Source organism: Phyllostomus discolor, chromosome 8, assembly GCF_004126475.2.
Source record: "Phyllostomus discolor isolate MPI-MPIP mPhyDis1 chromosome 8, mPhyDis1.pri.v3, whole genome shotgun sequence".
Lineage (NCBI taxonomy): Eukaryota > Metazoa > Chordata > Mammalia > Chiroptera > Phyllostomidae > Phyllostomus > Phyllostomus discolor.
This window is the reverse complement of record NC_040910.2, coordinates 62,633,901-62,651,869: the sequence shown is the minus strand read 5'-3', so window position 1 is coordinate 62,651,869 and position 17,969 is coordinate 62,633,901. Positions and strand designations below refer to the sequence as shown.

The 17,969-nt window shown below is 49.3% G+C and overlaps 1 protein-coding gene across 1 annotated transcript in view; it reads right to left on the bottom strand.

Moving 5' to 3' along the window:
* Positions 1 to 17,969, bottom strand: part of LRRC75A (leucine rich repeat containing 75A) — a 46,461-nt gene that overhangs the window by 9,907 nt on the left and 18,585 nt on the right. The window contains exon 2 of the mRNA XM_028534462.2: positions 2,859 to 2,987. Within this exon, the coding sequence (XP_028390263.1) occupies positions 2,859 to 2,987 (129 nt within the window). The remainder of the gene's footprint in view (positions 1 to 2,858; positions 2,988 to 17,969) is intronic.

Here is a 17,969-nt window from a genome sequence, read left to right as displayed (position 1 = left end):
AGGGAGAGGTAAGGAGTGTGGGTTTTATTTGAATTACAACACAAGGCTGTGTGTAAGGTTTTTAAGCAGGTATGTATGTGATCCAATTTACCTTTGCAGATGGCTCCCTGGCTGCTCCCAAAGCATACAGAGGAAGCTGAAGGTTCAGCGGGAGGCTACTGCAGTAGCCCTGGGGAGGAGGACATGGCCAGGATTGGCCAGGCCCTTAGGCCTCCAGCAGGGCTCACTCCACTCTGGCTGCTTTGGAACTCTGGTTCAGAGGTCAGCTTGGTCATTTCCAAGCCTCTGAGCCCACAGGGGCTGGGGCCTAGGGCCATGTCTTACTTGCCACCACATCCTACAACTGAACCTGCTTGGCACCTGGTTGGTGCTCACTGATTAGTTACACCTCAACTTCTGTGCATGGGGTGCTTAGCTGTGCCAGGCACGGGCCAGCATTTCTCAAGAACCATCTCCCTGAACTTTCCAAACAGCCCTGCAGGAATAAGTTTCATGCCCACCTTAGTTGAGAAAAACAAGGTTCGGCAAGTTATGTGATCTGAGAAAGGTTGCATCCATGTAATGGACTAATGTTTATGTCCCCCCCAATTCATATGTTGAACCCCAATTTCAATATGGTGGTGTTTGGAGGTAGGTCTTTGGGAGTAATTAGGATAAGCTGAGGTCATGAGGGTTATAAGGAGCCAGAGTATTAGCTTTCTTTCTTCCCACCACATAAAGACACAGCGGGAAGTCAGCTGTCTGCAAGCCAGGAGGAGGGTTCCCCCTCAGAACCTGGCATGCCGGCACCTTGATCTTGGACTTCCAACTTCCAGAACTGAGAAATAAATTTCCATTTTTTAAAAGTCACCCAGTCAATAGTAATTTGTTACAGCAGCCTGAGCTAAGACAACCCAGGTACAGCCCCTCTTGTCCCCATCCAGGTGAGGGGACAGATTGCAATGCAGGACCCTTGGCCTTCTGTCCTTGTCGTTAGTCCAGTCCTGTCTCGTGGGGTCTGACTTGAGAGTTAACTGCCTGTAGCCCTTCCTGTGTGGAGGGAGGCATGAGCTCAGCTGCCCCCACATAGGGCCCCACCCCCCAGGATTGGCTGCAGCCCTGGGAGCCCCACTTGAGCCCTGATAGCACAGTGACCCAGCCCTGAACACTTGGACCCAACTCCCCACTGGGGTTCTCACCTGCATGTGGCCTTTCTCAGATCACTTCATTCCCTGAACTCCATCTTCCTCAACTCTAAAATGGGCATAAAGGGCACTTCTCTCCTACTAGCTGCTTTGAGTGCCCCAGTACAGCCTGCCCCCTTTCTTACCACTGCATAACTACATCCATATTTTAGAAAAGGCAGGGTTCTGACACCTGCAAGGCCTCCTACAGGTCCAGTCTCCTCCACATCCCCAGGCTGAGCCAGGTGTAACCCCTAGGAGCAGAGAGGGTGGTCTAGCCCTAGCTGGCTCCCTGTGGCTCCTGGCACCAGCTCCTCTTCCCTAGGCCTTGAGGTTCCCACTCCACCGAACCTCACTGCTGGCCTTTTCTTACCTGGGAATATTTGAGCCCAGCATTCCCGCCTTCTGCTGCAACCTGCCACCAACCCACCCCCTGCACTGGCCCTCAACTTGTTCCCAGCCCTCCACAGTTACACCAGCCTCTGAGTCTTGGCATCAGACAGCCCCAGAGGCCAGAGAGGAGCCCTAGACAAAGCCCCAGATGGAGGGTCAGCCCAAAGCAAGGTTCCAGGCCTCTGGTGACCATGTTCAAGTCTGCACCCAGGCCACTTGATGGTGGCTTTGGAACCATCACCTCACTTTTATCTCAGATTCTCCTCTGAAAGGGGAGGTGTCCCTCCGGTACTCAGACCTGGTCTGGCTTCCCGCCCGCCATGACTTCTTGAGGAAGCACTTTTTTTGGAAGCTGCTGGAAATTGAGGGATGGAAGAGAAGGAACCAAAACAACATAGAGAATTGCCCAAGCGTGGAGCTGCCTCAGCCTGGCCCTCCCCTTTCCCGCCAGCATCTAAGTGGGCAGGTCTGGGTGAGCCAGCCTGGCGCCCAGCAAGGCCTGTGGCCCAGCAGCCAGGTGGAGGGCAAACCCTCCCATCCAGAAGCAGTGCCTGCAGAGCCTGGAGAACCCTGGAGCTTCCCCTGCTCAACTCCCTAAGCCAGGCAGGAAGTGGATGTGGGTCAACTGCAGGGTCGGAGGAGGGCTGGGGGGAAGGATTGCATAAAATGACAGCCTCAGAGACAAGCAACTGGGGGTAGTGGGGACTGAAGCAAATTGGAGAGCACCATGCAGGGCCACTGCTGGACTTACATGGCACCTTTGTGCAAACAAGAAATAGCTTATCTCTTGGTGGACAGTCTGGCACCAGTGCCCATGGCTTGCTGGGCAGAGAGAGGGCTGGATTAGAACTGTCTCCTAACTCCTCTAACCCCTGCCACCTCTGTTTGCACATCTTTGTGCAGGGCACAACCTACATAACTGTACCTGATGGCCCTGGTGCCGCATAACAGGGGTGGCCACTCAGTTCCAGCCCTGCAGATACGAGGGCTTCTGGTTGCTGGAGCTCCCCATTTTTCAAGGGCAACTGAATATAGGGATTGTGTGAAATATTCTGATTTTTAAATGTTGACAATAAATCTAGATTTAAAGCACTTGTGGGCCAAACAAAACCTGTCCTGATGGTGCCAGCGTGCAGCCTCTGCCATGGATGCTGGGCCAGGGGACAGATGGGCACCTCAGGTTTACCCTTCTGGTGCCTGCAGTGGGGCCCATCTCCCTAGGTCTGGACACTGAGCTGCTCTGTCCAGAAAGGCACCCGCCTCACACCCCAGACCTGGCTAGCTTAGACCACGCCACCCTACCGGCTTGGGGCAGTGGATGTAGCGAGCCAGGCTGATGATGAGGTCATGCGTGATAGGGTCCACCAGGTTCCGGAAGCTGGCATAGCGGTATAGAACGTCGTCCAGCGAGGTAGACTCCATGCCCAGGTCCTGTAAGAATGAGGGGGCCCAGAGGTCAGGGTGGTCCTGCCCTACCCTCCAGTCCCACCCAAATGCCCAGAGCAGCCCCTGGATGCAGCTTAGCCACCCCCAGAGCAGAGCGCTGGCAAGGCAGGAAGGGAGGAGACCACCTCCAAGAGGGTTCCTAACCTTCAGGAAGCATCTACAGAGCTCCTTCCCCTACCCCGCCCCCCTCCACCCTGCCTGGAGCCAGACAAGTTCCTGCAGAGCTGGCCTAGTTCAGTCTCTCTCCGGAGACAGTCCCGGCTACCACCTCTCAGGTTCCCCAGGATGAAGCCAAGGGTTGCTGGCCAGGTGGTCAGGTGCGGGCATGCAGCTGCTTCTCCATCTAGGATGAACTTTGAAAATGGCACGCGTAACAAATTCCCCAGCCTTGTGACAGAATCATGCATTGATACTTGTTTTTATCTTGTCCCTGAGGTTATTTTTACTGCTTCTTGGGCAGGAGACCCAACCTCAGTGTTCCTTTACCTTGGGAGGGGGGCAGTTCCTGAGTTGTGGGTTTGAAGAAAGAAGCTGCCAGGCCCCAGGAAGAAAACCCCACCAGGGCTCCCAAAGAGAGGGTATCAAGTGGGTCCACCTAATTGGAGGGGTGGGAGCAGTGGCAGAAACCACAGGGACAGACGTGACACACGCCTAAGGAGAGACAAGGATTTGGGAGGTCCCCCACATGGAGAGCTTTATCTGGGAGCCTCTGCAGAGACCCTTGGCCACCAGCAGTGGTCAGTATGGGTTAGCACCCAATGGCCCTGCTCCAAATGCTCTGGATATCGGAAGACCCCTCCATTCTCACACAACCCCAGATAAAAGGCAGACCCTCCAAATATAACTAAGCTTGAACTTCCCACCAGCCAAGGCAGTGGGAGCTGGAAATGGAGCTGACTGCGTTAGAGAAGTAAAGAAACACGGTCTTCTACCCTAGAGTGTTGGAGACGCTTGATGCTCTCCCTGCGTGAAAGAGCATGTGTGTACCTTCTGCCTTTCTTCAAATGCCACTCCCCAGTTTCTGTTGTCCTTGGGAGGGAGCCCTGATCTCTCCTCCTAGCTTGGTACCTTGCACAAACCAGGCTTCCACCTGGGGACTGCCCCCACCGCACCCTAAGGACCAAGGGGTAACTGAGAGGGGGCAGAGAAAGCAGGACCACCACTTTTGTTGCCCTCACCCTATGCCCCCTAGGCCCCAAAGCCAAATGTGGTGCTGCCCCAGTACAGCCCAGAGGAGGTTCCCAGCCTGGACTGCCAGGGTCCAGTGACCAGGGGACAGGAAGTGTATGGGTGACGAGTGAGTTCCAGTAGGGGTTTGCTGTCATTTCAGTGGCATAGCTGGAACCTTTCTAAATGCCTTCCCTGTGTGATTCTTAGAAATCCCTGTAAGGCAAGTGGGCTGGGCATCATCATTCCCAACTTACAGATGAAGAACCTGAGGTCCAGAGGGGCTGACTTCTTCAGCTGTCTGAAAATTCTAGGAATGACTACAATTGATGACTACAATTGCTGTACAGTACATTTGAAAGTTAGTAAGGGAGTAGGTCCTTATTTAAAAAAAAAAGAGAGAGAGAAACAACAGGCCAAAATGGAGTTACTTTCGCTAAGGTACAATAGCAAACAAAACCTTAATAACTAACATAACTACAGTTCCACCTTCTCCCAGGAGTGGAATTTTAAACCACTCAGTCTGGAATTTTCCATCAGCACTAGTGAGGTGACTTGCTTGATAAGACCCTCTGCCTTTCCTTAAGGAAAGGAAAACTTATTTGAAATAATTCACTGTTTAAATTTTTTTCAATTATAATTTATTTATTGATTTTAGAGAGAGGGAGAGGGAGGGAGGGAGGGAAGGAGGGAGGGAGAGGAATCAATTTGTTGTTCCACTTATTGATACATTCATTGGTGGATTCTTGTATGTGCCCTGATTGGGGATCGAACCCATGAGCTGGGCATATCAGGATGACACTCCAACTGACTGAGCTACCCAACTATGGCTAATTCATTCTTAAAAACAAAAACACACACCAGATTTTGTTTATTTTGAGAGAGAGGGGAAGGGATGGAGAAAGAGGCAGAGAAACATCAATTGGTTGCCTCTCATACATGCCCTGACTGGGGACCAAACCTGCAACCCAGGCATGTGTCCTGACCTGGAATAAAACCAGCAACTCTTTTAACTTCTTAGGGCCTCTCTTTCTGCCTATAAAAACCTTCCACTGTGACTCACTGAAGCACCTTTCTATCTTCTAAATGGGATGCTGCCCCATTCATGAATCACATAATAAATTTTATTCAGTTGAAGTTTGTTCTTTAACATCTTAAAAAGTTCTCATCACAAGCGTAAAAACATGTTTTTTCCTCCTTTTTTCCAGCTATATGAAGTGATGGATGCTAACTAAATTTATTGTGGTAATCACTTACAAGTCATTATGCTGTATACCTGAAAATTTATAATGCTGTACCTCACATTTCATTAACACTGAAGAAAAATCACAGGTAATAAATACGTTAGAAAAATGAAGTTCAGGAATGGTGGGGGCGGGGGGCCCACACCCAGCCTCGGGCCTGTTTTGAAGGACTGCTCTGACTTTTCTACCCCTGGGAAGGGGGCACTGGGGAGGAGGCAGGCTGGAGGGCAGAAGTGCTGCTCCGTGGCTTGGCGGTGGACATTTCTAAGAGCAGAGAAAGAAAGGGTCGGTGGCTGATGGATCTGTCTCTTCGAGCCTTGCTGAGCCAAGCACGCTCTAGCCAGGTCCTGCCTGTGAGGATCAGGGGCACTTTCCTCTTTCCTCTTTGTCAGAAAAGGATGGGGCAGCAGCGGCCAGCCTGGGGGCTCTGTTTTACATTCAGCAGGAATAATCAAAGGACAGCTGCCTTGCCCTTCGCCAGGTTCTCTGGCTGCTGAAATAATTTACTGGCAACCCTCATCCACCTGCATGGATGCAGGCGGAGGGAGGTTCGGCTTGCCCGCTGCCATGGTCTAAGAGCTGAGGGCCAAGTGCAGCACTGCCTTGTACCTCTGCCTGATTGAACAGGACAGAGGCTCCCTGTCCTGTTCAATCTCTCAGTCGGGCAGCATCCTGGGCCAGCCCCCTAATGGCAGGGAGCCTCTGAGTTTTCTCATCGGTAAAATGGGGACAGTGATCTGGTATCACAAGTATGTGAGGGAAATAAAACCTAGTAACACATGCGCAGCCTCCCGCAGGGAAGAGAATTACTAACGTAGCCCCCCCTTCCTTTCCCTCACCCCTTTCCCTTGGGAAGTCCCTCCTCCCATCATGCAGTGTTTCTGAACCTCTTTTGGACCACAGACCCACTTGAGAATGTCACAAGCCATGGCCTGTTTCTCTAGGAAAACTTGAGAGTCAGGGCAGGACAGGGGGCTTGTTGCACACAACCCACCCAGGCCCCCTGGTCAGCCGGAAAGGTGGAGCCTCACAACCTCAGGATACAAACTATTACCCAGAAATGTGCAGAACATTGGGCCCATCCTCTCTGGGGCAGGAGGAGGCTGGGAATGTAGGGAGGGGAAGTCCAAGGGCATGTGTTCTTGGGTGGAGGACAGGCCCACGTGTAAAAGGTCGGGCTGCCCTTCCCTGGGGCAGGCAAGTGGGGTGGAGGGCAGAGTCTGGGGTGGAAATAGAGGGGTGGCTGTTCTCATGGTCAGAGGCTGGATTTGTGGCCCCAGGAGTTGGCCAGAAGATGGGTGTATCTTTCCTTTTCTGTTGTGCAGGCCGGGCACCCTGCTCCCGGTGGGAGACTTGATGCCAGCCCCTGAGCTCCTGCACTTTGCCCACGACTCTTCTCCTTGGGGTGTACCCCTGCCCAGGACACACGTCTGGAGGTTTCCTTTTACAGTCATCCCTGCTCCCTGTCTCTGAATGTCCCTGGGAGGAAGCACTGATTTCTAGGCTCTACCCAATGCTCAAGTCCTCCTCTGTGAAATGGGCACAGTTACCAAACTGTGTCCCAAGGTCTGGCGACAAGAGGTCAGAAAAATCTGCAAGGCTGCAGGTGGCCGGACTCTCAGCAGAGCAGCTCCACTAGCTGCTCCTCCCTGTACACACACACACACACACACACACCCCAGTCTGTAGCCAAAGGAAAGTTCGAAAACCCTGGACCCGAGCACTGTTGGGTCTAGTGGGTTCCTACTGGCCCTGCCCCATCTTCCCATTTGCTCTTCTTTCCAGGCCAGGGGAGGCTGTCTCACCCTAGAAGGACTGAGGAGACCCCAGCTGCTAACCCAGGAGGCCAAGATGGTTCTGGGAAGGTGCAAAATGTCTGACCCCAGAGGCCCCTGATTCCTTGTCTCCCCACCACGCCGAGTGACCAGCTGCTGACAGTGGCTCTACCTCTCCAGGCAGCTGCTGCCTAGGTTCACTTAGTCCTTGTTTGGGAAGGAGCAGGGATTGGGAAGGTGGGAAGGAAGTGGGGAGGAGGGTCTCCCCAGGAAGGCAGAGGTGGCCCTGTTCGCTGTGTGACTGTGAGTCATTGCCACTGCCCTCCCAGTGCACTCCAGCTGGGGTGGGGCTCCTGGAGGCCCCAGGGCTCCGGATTACAAGAAGCTGCACCAGGGAAAACAGGATGGGACCGGACAAAGCCTGCTGCACATTTTATTGCTTTATTTCTTTACTTTGACCCTGACATAGGCTCACTGATGGCTCCTGCTGCTTTAGGGTGCTCCATGTGTTCTGAGGACCTTGGGCCACTCTGGACTTCTCCTTGTCCTTTCCATGCACTGCCCCCACCTGCCACCCCCAGGCCAGTTCATGGGGATGACTGTGTCACAACTTTGCACTGATAGCTTTGCCTATGCTGCCTAATAGGGGCTTCCAAAGCCCTGCTCCACTCCATCTGAGGGTTACCCACTGCGTGCCCAGGCACGGGGCGTGCAAGAATCAAATTCTCATGTGGCCCCTCCATACAACCCTACAAACAGCCTTGGCCTTGGAGGAGATGGTCTGCTTTGCAAATACCAGGCAGCGAGGAAAATGCTAGCTTCTTCATGACGGGTTTCAATGGTACTATCTCTAGGAACTGTGCATATGGATGGTTCCTCAGCAGAAAACCTAGGAATAAAGCGGGTGTGCCTGAGTCACCACTTGGCTTGGACAGTGCCACTGGCGTGGGACCAAGGGGGCCAATGGCCAGCATGGCCAGCACATGTCCTCTCACAGGAGTGGGGCTTGAAGAACCAGGTTTGGGGACTCGTTCCAAGGACAAGTGGAGATTCACACAGGAAGGTTAGAACATTTCTCAAAGTGCAGAGAGGTCCCTTGAGACCCTTTCAGGGGCTCTGCAAAGTCCTCTTTCCAATGACATATCAGAGTCATGTTATGTCACCTTTGTAGACTTCAATCAAAACAACTTGTTGTAACAGACCAAAGCAGAAGTGGCAGGTGTGAGAAACTGCAGCTGTCTCCTTTAAGCCACACATTAAAGAGATTTGCAAAACCATGAAACAATGCCACTCTTTTCACTAAGTTTTTATCTAGTTATTTTTGTAAAAAATTCTTTCAGACAAGCTAATTAATTTTAAATGAATAAATAAATCTTTTAAAAAAGATTTTATTTATTTAATTTTAGAAAGGAGAAGGGAGGGAGAAAGAGGAGAGAAACATCAATGTGTGGTTGCCTTTTGAGTGCCCCCTTCTGGGGACCTGGCCCGCAATCCAGGCATGTGCCCTGGCTGGGAATCAAAGTGGCGACCCTTTGATCTGCAGGCCAGAGCTTAATTCACTGAGCCACACCAGCCAGGGCTGAATAAATAAATATTTAAAATATTTTTGTGTTGCTTTCTAATATAGTAAATACCATTCATTGGCTATAGCCCACACACAGAAAGGTTCCTCGAAAAACTAAAACTAGAACTGCCGTACAATCCAGCAATTCCACTTCCTGGTATGTATCCAGAGGAAGTGAAAAGGCTATTGAAGCAACATCTGTACTCCCGTGTGTGCTGCAGCACTGTTCGTAATAGCTAAGATACAGGAACCACCTAAGTGTCCATCGATGGACAAATGGAAAAAGGAGACAGTCCCACGCCAGTGACACTATCCAAGCCAAGTGGTGACTCAGGCACACCTGCTTATATTCCCAGGTTTTCTGCTGAGGAACCATCCATATGCACAGTTCCTAGAGATAGTACCGTTTAAACCCGTCATGAGGAAGCTAGCATTTTCCTTGCTACCTGGTGTTTGCAAAGCGGACCAGCCCCTCCAAGGCCAAGGCCATTATGGAGAGTGGCCTATACACAGATCATAGAACACTATTCAGGCATGAGAAAGAACATCCTGCCACTGCAGCAACATGGTTGCACCTCGAGGACTTTATGTTAAGAGAGAAGTCAGACAGAGAAAGACTATATGTTTCTTATAGTATATATAATCTCAGAAGAACCAAACTCAAAAAAGGAGTGTCACCAGGGGCTGAGGGCATGGGTGAGGCATTGCTTCAGGGCACACACTTGGAATAAGAAGGTAAGCCCTGGAGACCTGCCGCAGTACAGTGACTGTGGACAACAGAACTGTATTCTACACATTCCACTTGCTAAGAGACTCGCTCTAAATTTCTCCTGCCTCTAGAAGAGATGGTGATGATGTGGCACAACGAGGCTGTTAGATGGCGCTGCGATGGCAACCAGACTGCAGTGTAAATAAATGTATCTGATTAATATGCAGTACACCTTAAACTTGCGCAGTGTTAGATGTCAGTTATATTTCAATTTAAAAATAGTATAAATACAGGTTTTATAAGCCAGTTAATGCCCAATGGTAACTGTGTTATGCAGTCAGGTGCCTCCTTGTATGTAAACATTAAATAATTGCTCTTTTTGTCCTTATAAATCCTAAACTGTGAACACCTACCCAGAATTCTGATGTAGCAGAATCTATACTAACATTAATATCATCTGATTTTTGTATCTTACTGCTGTTCCAAGCATATCCTGCTTTATTATAATCACTGTACATTGTGTATAGTGAGAGTGTGCAGTTTTCCAGGACCATGTTACCATAATCCTTGTCTGATCGTCGAGTTTTCTCTTCATAATGACAAAGAAGTGCTTACTTACTATGATATTATGGTGAGTGGGTAAGTCACCTGTGCCAGTATAAAGAAAGGAATTGCTTTCTGAAAAGACTGTAGATTTTCATCCTGAATTTTAAGTGGTAACTTTGGAACTCAGCTGCCAACCTATGGTCTCAAATATATAATTCTTACTACAGATGTTAAATTGTAATTACAAATGGATAAATGTTCATTGATTTTCCTAAAACAAACAATTAAGCAAAAAGAGTATAAAGAGGGATCCTGACACCAAAGTTGGAAAACTACCAGGTCAGAAGAACTGTCACAGAATAGGACCAAGGGGCTACGATATACTATCACCGAAAGAACTTCCCCCCACTAGGTTCACATTGTCCTCTGCCAGAGGAAAGATGTCTCTCAATGCCAGAGATTTGTGAAAAGGAAAGGAAATGTTTATTTAAAGCTATACAGACTTAAAGAAGTGACCTACTGTCTTCATTAAAATATCAAAGTCTTTTAGGATACACACACACACACACACACACACACACACAGTCCTTCCTTCTCCCTCTGCCCTAGTCTGGGGTACCGCATCTCAAGAAAAGAAGTAGAAGTCCGTGATGCAGGCTCTTGGCACCACCAGCTGTGTCGCTGCCAAGATCTCCAATTAATTCAAAGCCATGTGGCACCTTCTCATGGCCTACTGGCAAAAGTCCTTGCATCCCTTTTTTTCCAGGTAAAGTATCTCTCATTTCTTAAGCCATATGGCCAAAGAGAGCACCCCAAAGCCACATGGTCCTCTCCCTGGCAAAGCTGCAGGGGTTCCCACTCTAGCTAAAACCATGTGGTTCTCTCTTCAATGCCACAGCCGTGAAGTCCTGTCTTACAAAAGCTGCAGGGGTCCCCACTCTGGCAAAACCACATGGTTCTCCCTCACATGGCTGCTGTGTCTGGGTTTAAATCCCCGCGCCAGTCTTCCTTTGTACCCCCATTTCCAACTCCTCCTACAATCAGTTATACCTGCCAGCATTCCTGTATTATTCCAAGTTTACTGGGCTGCTGTCATGAGTCTGGGCAGGTGTGGCCCCATGTCATGGAGCCAATCTTGTCCAAGCTCTCATACAAGTGCTGTAACCAGGGGGACCTGCCCCCCTCAGTTACATCTTAGGGGGAAGTTCCTTCCATCCCCCTGGCTCAGAGCATGGCCACAGCTTTTTAACATATCTATGCAACCAGTTAAGGGTTATAGATATGTTAAATGACCACACCAGAGGTTAGCTGCAAAGCTGTGGCTGTACAAAAAAATAGCTTTGCATGTTCCTGCTCCATGTGTCCCTTCCTGCAAATCACACCTGTAGGGGGAAGGGGTGAGGACATCCTATATCCCTTTCTAATACTTCCTGGACACCTTGAGTTCTGGACCCCATTCCAAATCCCTATTTGGGGCCCCACTCTTGGCTGCACCCTGTTTCAGAACAGGGTATTGTGGGGTCTAGAAAAAGTACTCGACACACAGCCAGCTGCCTATGTTCCCCCTTCCAGCCCCCCGCCCTCAGTGAGGCTCCCCATTGATGCAGGGCCAGCTCTGTGTGGTGGTACAGAGAGGCCTGGGAGGGGGCAGCAGGCTCTGTGCCCGCAGCTGGTCTCTGGGAGAAGGAGCGATGTGCAGTCCGAGGCACTTCCCTGCACTTGGAGAGGGCACTGCAGGGGCCCAGCACCGGGCAGTGTCTGAGAGGATAGCTCCACATCTAGAGAGCAGCTTGGGTGGAGGGTCACCAGGTTATTTCGACATTTGCCTGCCTGCCAGCTCCTCTCTTCTTGGCATAACTGGAGATTTTAAATCCAGGATACCACTCAGTTTTTAAAAATGTTGAAACAACTCTATTACTAGTACAATTTGGCATTTTACGTTCAGGTTTGGACAGATTTGCAAGCCACTGGGACTAAGCTGGCATGCTGGCTGCCGCTGCTCAGTCCTCTCCCAAGACTGGGCGCATACCTGCACTGTGTGCTCTTGTGCTGCTGCGGAACATCCAGGACCAGTCCTCCCCCTGGGATGCATACCGGGGGCCTCCTTCTGAGCTCTCACCTACCTGAAAAGCCTGTATGCTGAGTTGTTCCTGAAGACAACCTGGCTTGAGAGAAATCCCTTTCGAAGGCTAAAAAGGCGGTTCTTTGTTCCTCGGCTGCCCTTGGTATTCAGCACCGCACGCCACCCTGAGGCTGCCTGATTTTTGTGTCTTTAACTTCTTTCTCTACCTAGATGCCCATAGGATTGTCTTTGCCACAAACCTCACACTGCCTCTCCTGGACAGTCCCAGCACACTGTTCCCTTCCCAGGAGCATCAGCTCAATATCTGGGTAAGAAATAGATTTTTGGTCTCTGTCCCATTTGAAGAATAGAAACCCTAGGCTCTCTGGAATTTCCTAAGTGAGGAGAATGACAAAAGCATCTTTTGTTACATCAAGGAGGAGACTTTTGGAAAGCCCCGATCACCTTAAGATGGGGCTGGCGGCCAGGGAACCAACTGCTGGTGGAGTTCATGAAAATCCGTAATAGTGGCAGCATTTCAGGACTTTGCTCATCCCTGGCCACGACCACCAGCCATGCTGGACATCAGGCACCATGCCTCAGGTGACCTTTCTCACACCTGCCTGGCCATGGTGGCTCCTGAGAGGTGCTTTCTCTGAGAGAAGAGAGAAGCCCCAGCAGGGTGTGGTGTGGGGAAGGTGGAATTGGCACTATTTCTGCCCCCAAATCACCAGTTACATCAAAAAGGGGCAGTTGCCTGATTTTCCCATTGGTGAGGTCCTCAGACTGAGGAAGAAAGGGGCTCTTCCCTTAGTGTAGGTAGCTGGTCAGTATCAATAAAAAGAGGGAACAAAGGGAATCAGACATTAAGCATAATAAATGAGGCAGCTGAGTTGGACAGTGAACTGCCTCACTAGGAAGCTGCAGCATTCCCAGGCTCCCAAGGGATGGCTGCATCCTCCTCTGCCCTCCGGACCCAATCCCAGAAGTGGGCAGAAAGGACTGTTGCTGATGAAAGAATGAAAAAAGCAGGAGAAACTCTTCTGTCGGGCACATGCACAGCAAGAGTCGAGATGGTGCCTATAAAAGGAAGGGGTCCCACCTGGGAAAAAGACTGGATTGGTTAGAGGCTGGGCCAAAGCATTTGAAAGTTGGGTTCATTTGAAAGAGCACTTAGCCCTTCCCAAGCCTGAGATAACAGGACTAGAGGCTAACAAAGGCCTCTGGCTCAGTGACACACATTCGTTCACCTGTTCATTTGTAGTCACCTGGGCCTCGCAGCTGCGTGGGCTTCAGGGGGGATCCAAGCACAGACTGGATACTGGATATGGCAACACAGCTGCAGCTAAGTGTAGCCAGGAACAGAGGCTGAATTGGAGTGAACCAATGGCACAGAATTTCTGGACCTGGTCCTCCTGGGCTCAATGAAGACAAGACTGGAGTTCTTCCACAGTGGGATGGACAGAGACGAGACACTGGGAACCTGGGGGCAGTCTTTTCTCTCTAGTCCAATAAATCTTACTACTACCCTCAACCTCCCATGCAGGAGTTCCCGGAACTGTTTTTCTTGCAATTCCATGAGAGGACCCCCTTTCCACTGGCAACATCTGACGACCATGGAGGAATGGGATGTGCCCCGGCTTGTGGTAAGAGCTGGGACCTCATTTCCCCTGCACTGGGAGGCTGGGAGGTCTTATCTTCACTAGTCTGTCTGTCTGTCTCCCCTCTGCTACTGCCTGTGTATGTTTTTTGGTTCCTCTTCTCTATTTTCCCTCCCTGACCGTTTCAGCTCCAGATCCAAAATTCCCATTGGCCCCACCTTCATGGGCGTGGGCTGACTGGCATTGCCTAATCACCTAGCACCCCCCCAGCGGCTGCCACCCACCAACCAACAACATTCCCATGGCCTGCCCGGTGTGCAGTGAGCGCAAGGCCCACTGCAGTCTGCCTGCCCTGGGGACCCTATGTTCTCAGCAGCCTGAGGGGCGAGGTGCCTCCTTCCTGGCAGCGCGCTCATGTCCCAGGAGTGGCCACTGGCAACCCTGGGGCCCTGTGAAATGGAGGCCACCACCTGCAGGCTGCTGGTGTGTACCCAGCTCCTGTTGCAATCACAGCTGCTTGCCTGCGCCCTGGGAGTCCTGCCAGCGCAGGGCGGCCACATTCCCCTAGCTGTGCAGCGTACAGAGGAAAAGGTGCCTCCAAGGCTGAAAATTCCCAGAGCCCAGTCCTCTTAGTGCTCCTACAGATGCTTGGTAAGCAGAGAGCCTCAGATACAAGTACTCACGGAAATAGGAAAGTTTATGTTACACCAGTTGGAAAGTGATGATTTTTAAAAGAACCTCCACAAGGGGAAAATAATCTTAAGACTGATTGAATGTTAATTTTCCCCACAACTCTGGTGCCCTCTCATACCCAGAGCTACCCCGAATTTTATGATCTTCCTGGAGAAGGCCAACAGGATTTTCCCTGAGGGCTAGACATGCTGTCTTGTCTGGCTAGTCCAACTAATCCTTAGGAAGGCTTAACAGGGAGCTGCCCAACCTTACTAGGCCTCTTGAAGGATGGGGCTGCTGGGAATAGGAAAGGCAGGGAAACAGTTACTAGTCCAACTACTAAAGGCCAGAGTTTTAGGGTGAGGTTTCCTACCGGAGATAGCGGAGGTACCGTCCAGATCGCCCATGTGGAGTTAAGGCCACCTGAATGAGCGGAGTGAGCCCAACTGGTAGGGCCTGATCACCACTGTGACTGTTGGTAAATGAAGTTGCCTGCAGGGGATGGGGTGACACTCTACACCTGGGCATACTGTATTGCCATCTTTGTGAGGGCCTCTGCCCCTGTCAGGGGAGGCGCAAGGCTCAGGCTGCGGGACGTCGGAGCTGCCACCAGGTTGCAAGTCCACACAACGTGGTACTAGAAAAAACTGAGGACACCCATCTCTTCCCTTAGTGACCCAGCTTCTTCCCCTTCTGCAGGAAAGGAAGTCTCCCTCCCCAAAGACAATAGGCAATACCACCTCCATCCACAGTGCCTCCAGAAACCCCGGTTTGGGGTGCATGCTTGTCAACCGGAAAAATTTAACCCTGGGTCTCTTAAGGAAAAGGCTTATAGATAATTGGCTTTATGAAACCAAAGTCTGTACTTCTGTACTGCAAATACCTGGTCTTTAAGAACTCTACCTAGGCCATCTTTTAAAATGCAAATTTCTGGGAGGTAAATCTTATCAAGAAATCAAAATAGAAAAACATTAGCCATTGGAGCAAATCAATTTAACTTATTTCAGCTGTTCCTTTCTAAATCAGTGAATTTTGCTTTATAATACTAGTCTCATAGAAGCACATCCCTTGAAAGTGTGAGTGTGGCACTGGCTGCTGTGGCTCGCAGATTTCATTCCTGGTTAGGGCACGTGCCTAGGTGGCTGGTTCAGACCACGTGCTCCCCACCAATCTTGGGAACAGTGCAAGAGGCAGCCCACTGATCTGATAATTGATGGCTGTTTCTCTCCCTCTCTCTCTCCCTCCCTTCCCTTCTCTCTGGGGTCAATGGAGCATGTCCTTGGGTGAGAATAAAAAAAAAAGTGAGTGTGTTTTTAGAAGTACCAAAATGTGTTTGCCAATCTAAAGAATGCTAATTACTTACTTTTTTAAGTAATACAGAATTGGAGTTTGGTCACTTTCACTCTGTTAGAGGGGAAAGATTTTCCTTTTGCTTTATATTATCCTCCCTACCCGATTCCTCTAGAATCTGGCAATTCTTTTTTTTTTAAATATATTTGATTGATTATGTTATTAGTTTTCCCATTTTTTCTCCCATTTATTCCCCTCTGCCCTCCTACAAGCATTCCCCTCCCCCCACCTTAGTTCATGTCCATGGGTCATAAATATAAGTTCTTTGGCTTCTACATTTCCTATAATATTCTTAACCTCCCCCTGTCTATTCTGTACCTACTATTTATGCTTCTTATTCCCTGTACCCTTTCCCCCCATTCTTCCTCCTCTCCCTCCACACTGGTAACCCTCCATGTGATCTCCATTTCTATGATTCTGTTCCTGTTCTAGTTGATTTTTTTAGGTTCAGTTGTTGATAATTGTGTTTGTTGTTATTTTACTGTTCATATTTTTTATCTTCTTTTTCTTAGATAAGCTGCTTTAACATTTCATATAATAAGAGTGTGATGATGATGAACTCCTTTAACTTGACCTTATCTGGGAAGCATTTTTTCTGCCCTTCCATTCTAAATGAAAGTTTTGCTGGATAGAGTAATCTTGGATGTAGGTCCTTGCCTTTCATGACTTGGAATACTTCTTGCCAGCTCCTTCTTGCCTTCAAGGTTTATTTTGAGAAATCAGCTGCTAGTCTTATGGGAACTCCTTTGTAGGTAACTGTCTCCTTTCTTCTTGCTGCTTTTAAGATTCTCTCCTTATCTTTAATCTTGGGTAACATAATTATAATGTGGCTTGGTGTGTGCTTCCTTGGGTCCAACTTTCTTTGGGGCTCTCTGAGCTTCCTGGACTTCCTGAAAGTCTGTTTCCTTGTCTAGATTGGGCAAGTTCTCCTTCATTATTTGTTCAAGTAAGTTTTCAATTTCTTGCTCTTCCTCTTCTTCTGGCACTCTTATAATTTGGATGTTGGAACATTCAAAGTTGTCCTGGAGGTTCCTAAACCTCTCCTCATTTTTTTGAATTCTTGTTTCTTCATTCTCTTCTAGTTGAATGTTTATTTTTCCCTTCTGTTCCAAATCGTTGATTTGAGTCCCGGTTTCCTTCCCTTCACTGTTATTTTCCTGTATATTTTGCTTTATTTCACTTTTCATAGCCTTCACTTCTTCCTCTATTTTGTGAATGTGCTCAACCATTTCTGTGAGCATCCTGATTACCAATGTTTTGAATTCTGCATCTTATAGGTTAGCTATCTCTTCATCGCTTACTTCTGTTTTTGGAGCTTTGATCTGTTCTTTCATTTAGGCCATTTATATTTTTTTTGTCTCGATGCACCTGTTACATAGTAAGGGGTAGAGCCTTAGGTATTTGCCAGGGTGGAGCAACCCACATAGCTGCAGTTGTGGTGCTGTATGTTGGGGAGGGGTCTGAGAGGGAACAATGCTGCTTGCTTGGCTTTTGGCAGGTTTTCAGTCACTTCCCCTGCTTCCCAAAAGCAAATTGGGTCCTTCTGGTGCTGATTCCTGGGTGGCTCAGTTTGTGTATGCTCTTGGGTCCTGTGGGTCTCTCCAACAAACTCTCCTGTGAGGCTGGGAGTTTCTCCTGTTGCCACAACCCTCACAGGTTTTTACAGCCAGAGGTTTTGAAGCTTTATTTTCCCGTACTGGAACCCTGGGTTGTGTGGTTCTCACTCTTCAGTTGTTCCTCTGGTATCTGCAGGTGAATGTGGGACTGCCTGTTTCACCAGCCATTGCCTTGCCCACCAGGTCCTCTTTACCCCTCCTATTAGTCTGAATGAATGTTTCTTCTTTAACCCCTTGGTTGTCAGACTTCCATACAGTTAGATTTTCTGGCAGTTCTGGTTGTTTTTTTGTTTTTAAATTTGTTGTTGTCCTTCTTCTGGTTGTGCAAGGAGGCACAGTGCATCTACCTATGCCTCCTTCTTGGCCGGAAGTTAGAATCTGGCAGTTCTTAATGGCCTAAAGAATCTGTTCCAATTGTGGTTTCATGTACCCAGAATTTCACTAGAATGTTATGTCTGAAAGAGTCAGGCCTGGACTCTGGATGCCACTGGAAAGGAATTAAAATGAACTTTTGAAGCCGATAAAAGCCCTTTAGAGAAATAATCTGATACCTTGCTTAGTCACATGGTTCACAGCAGTCTTTCCAGGTAAGGAACAAAGGTTGCTTTCCTGACAGATGGCAAGAAAACAACCTCATTACATTTTTGGAGACCTCAAGAAT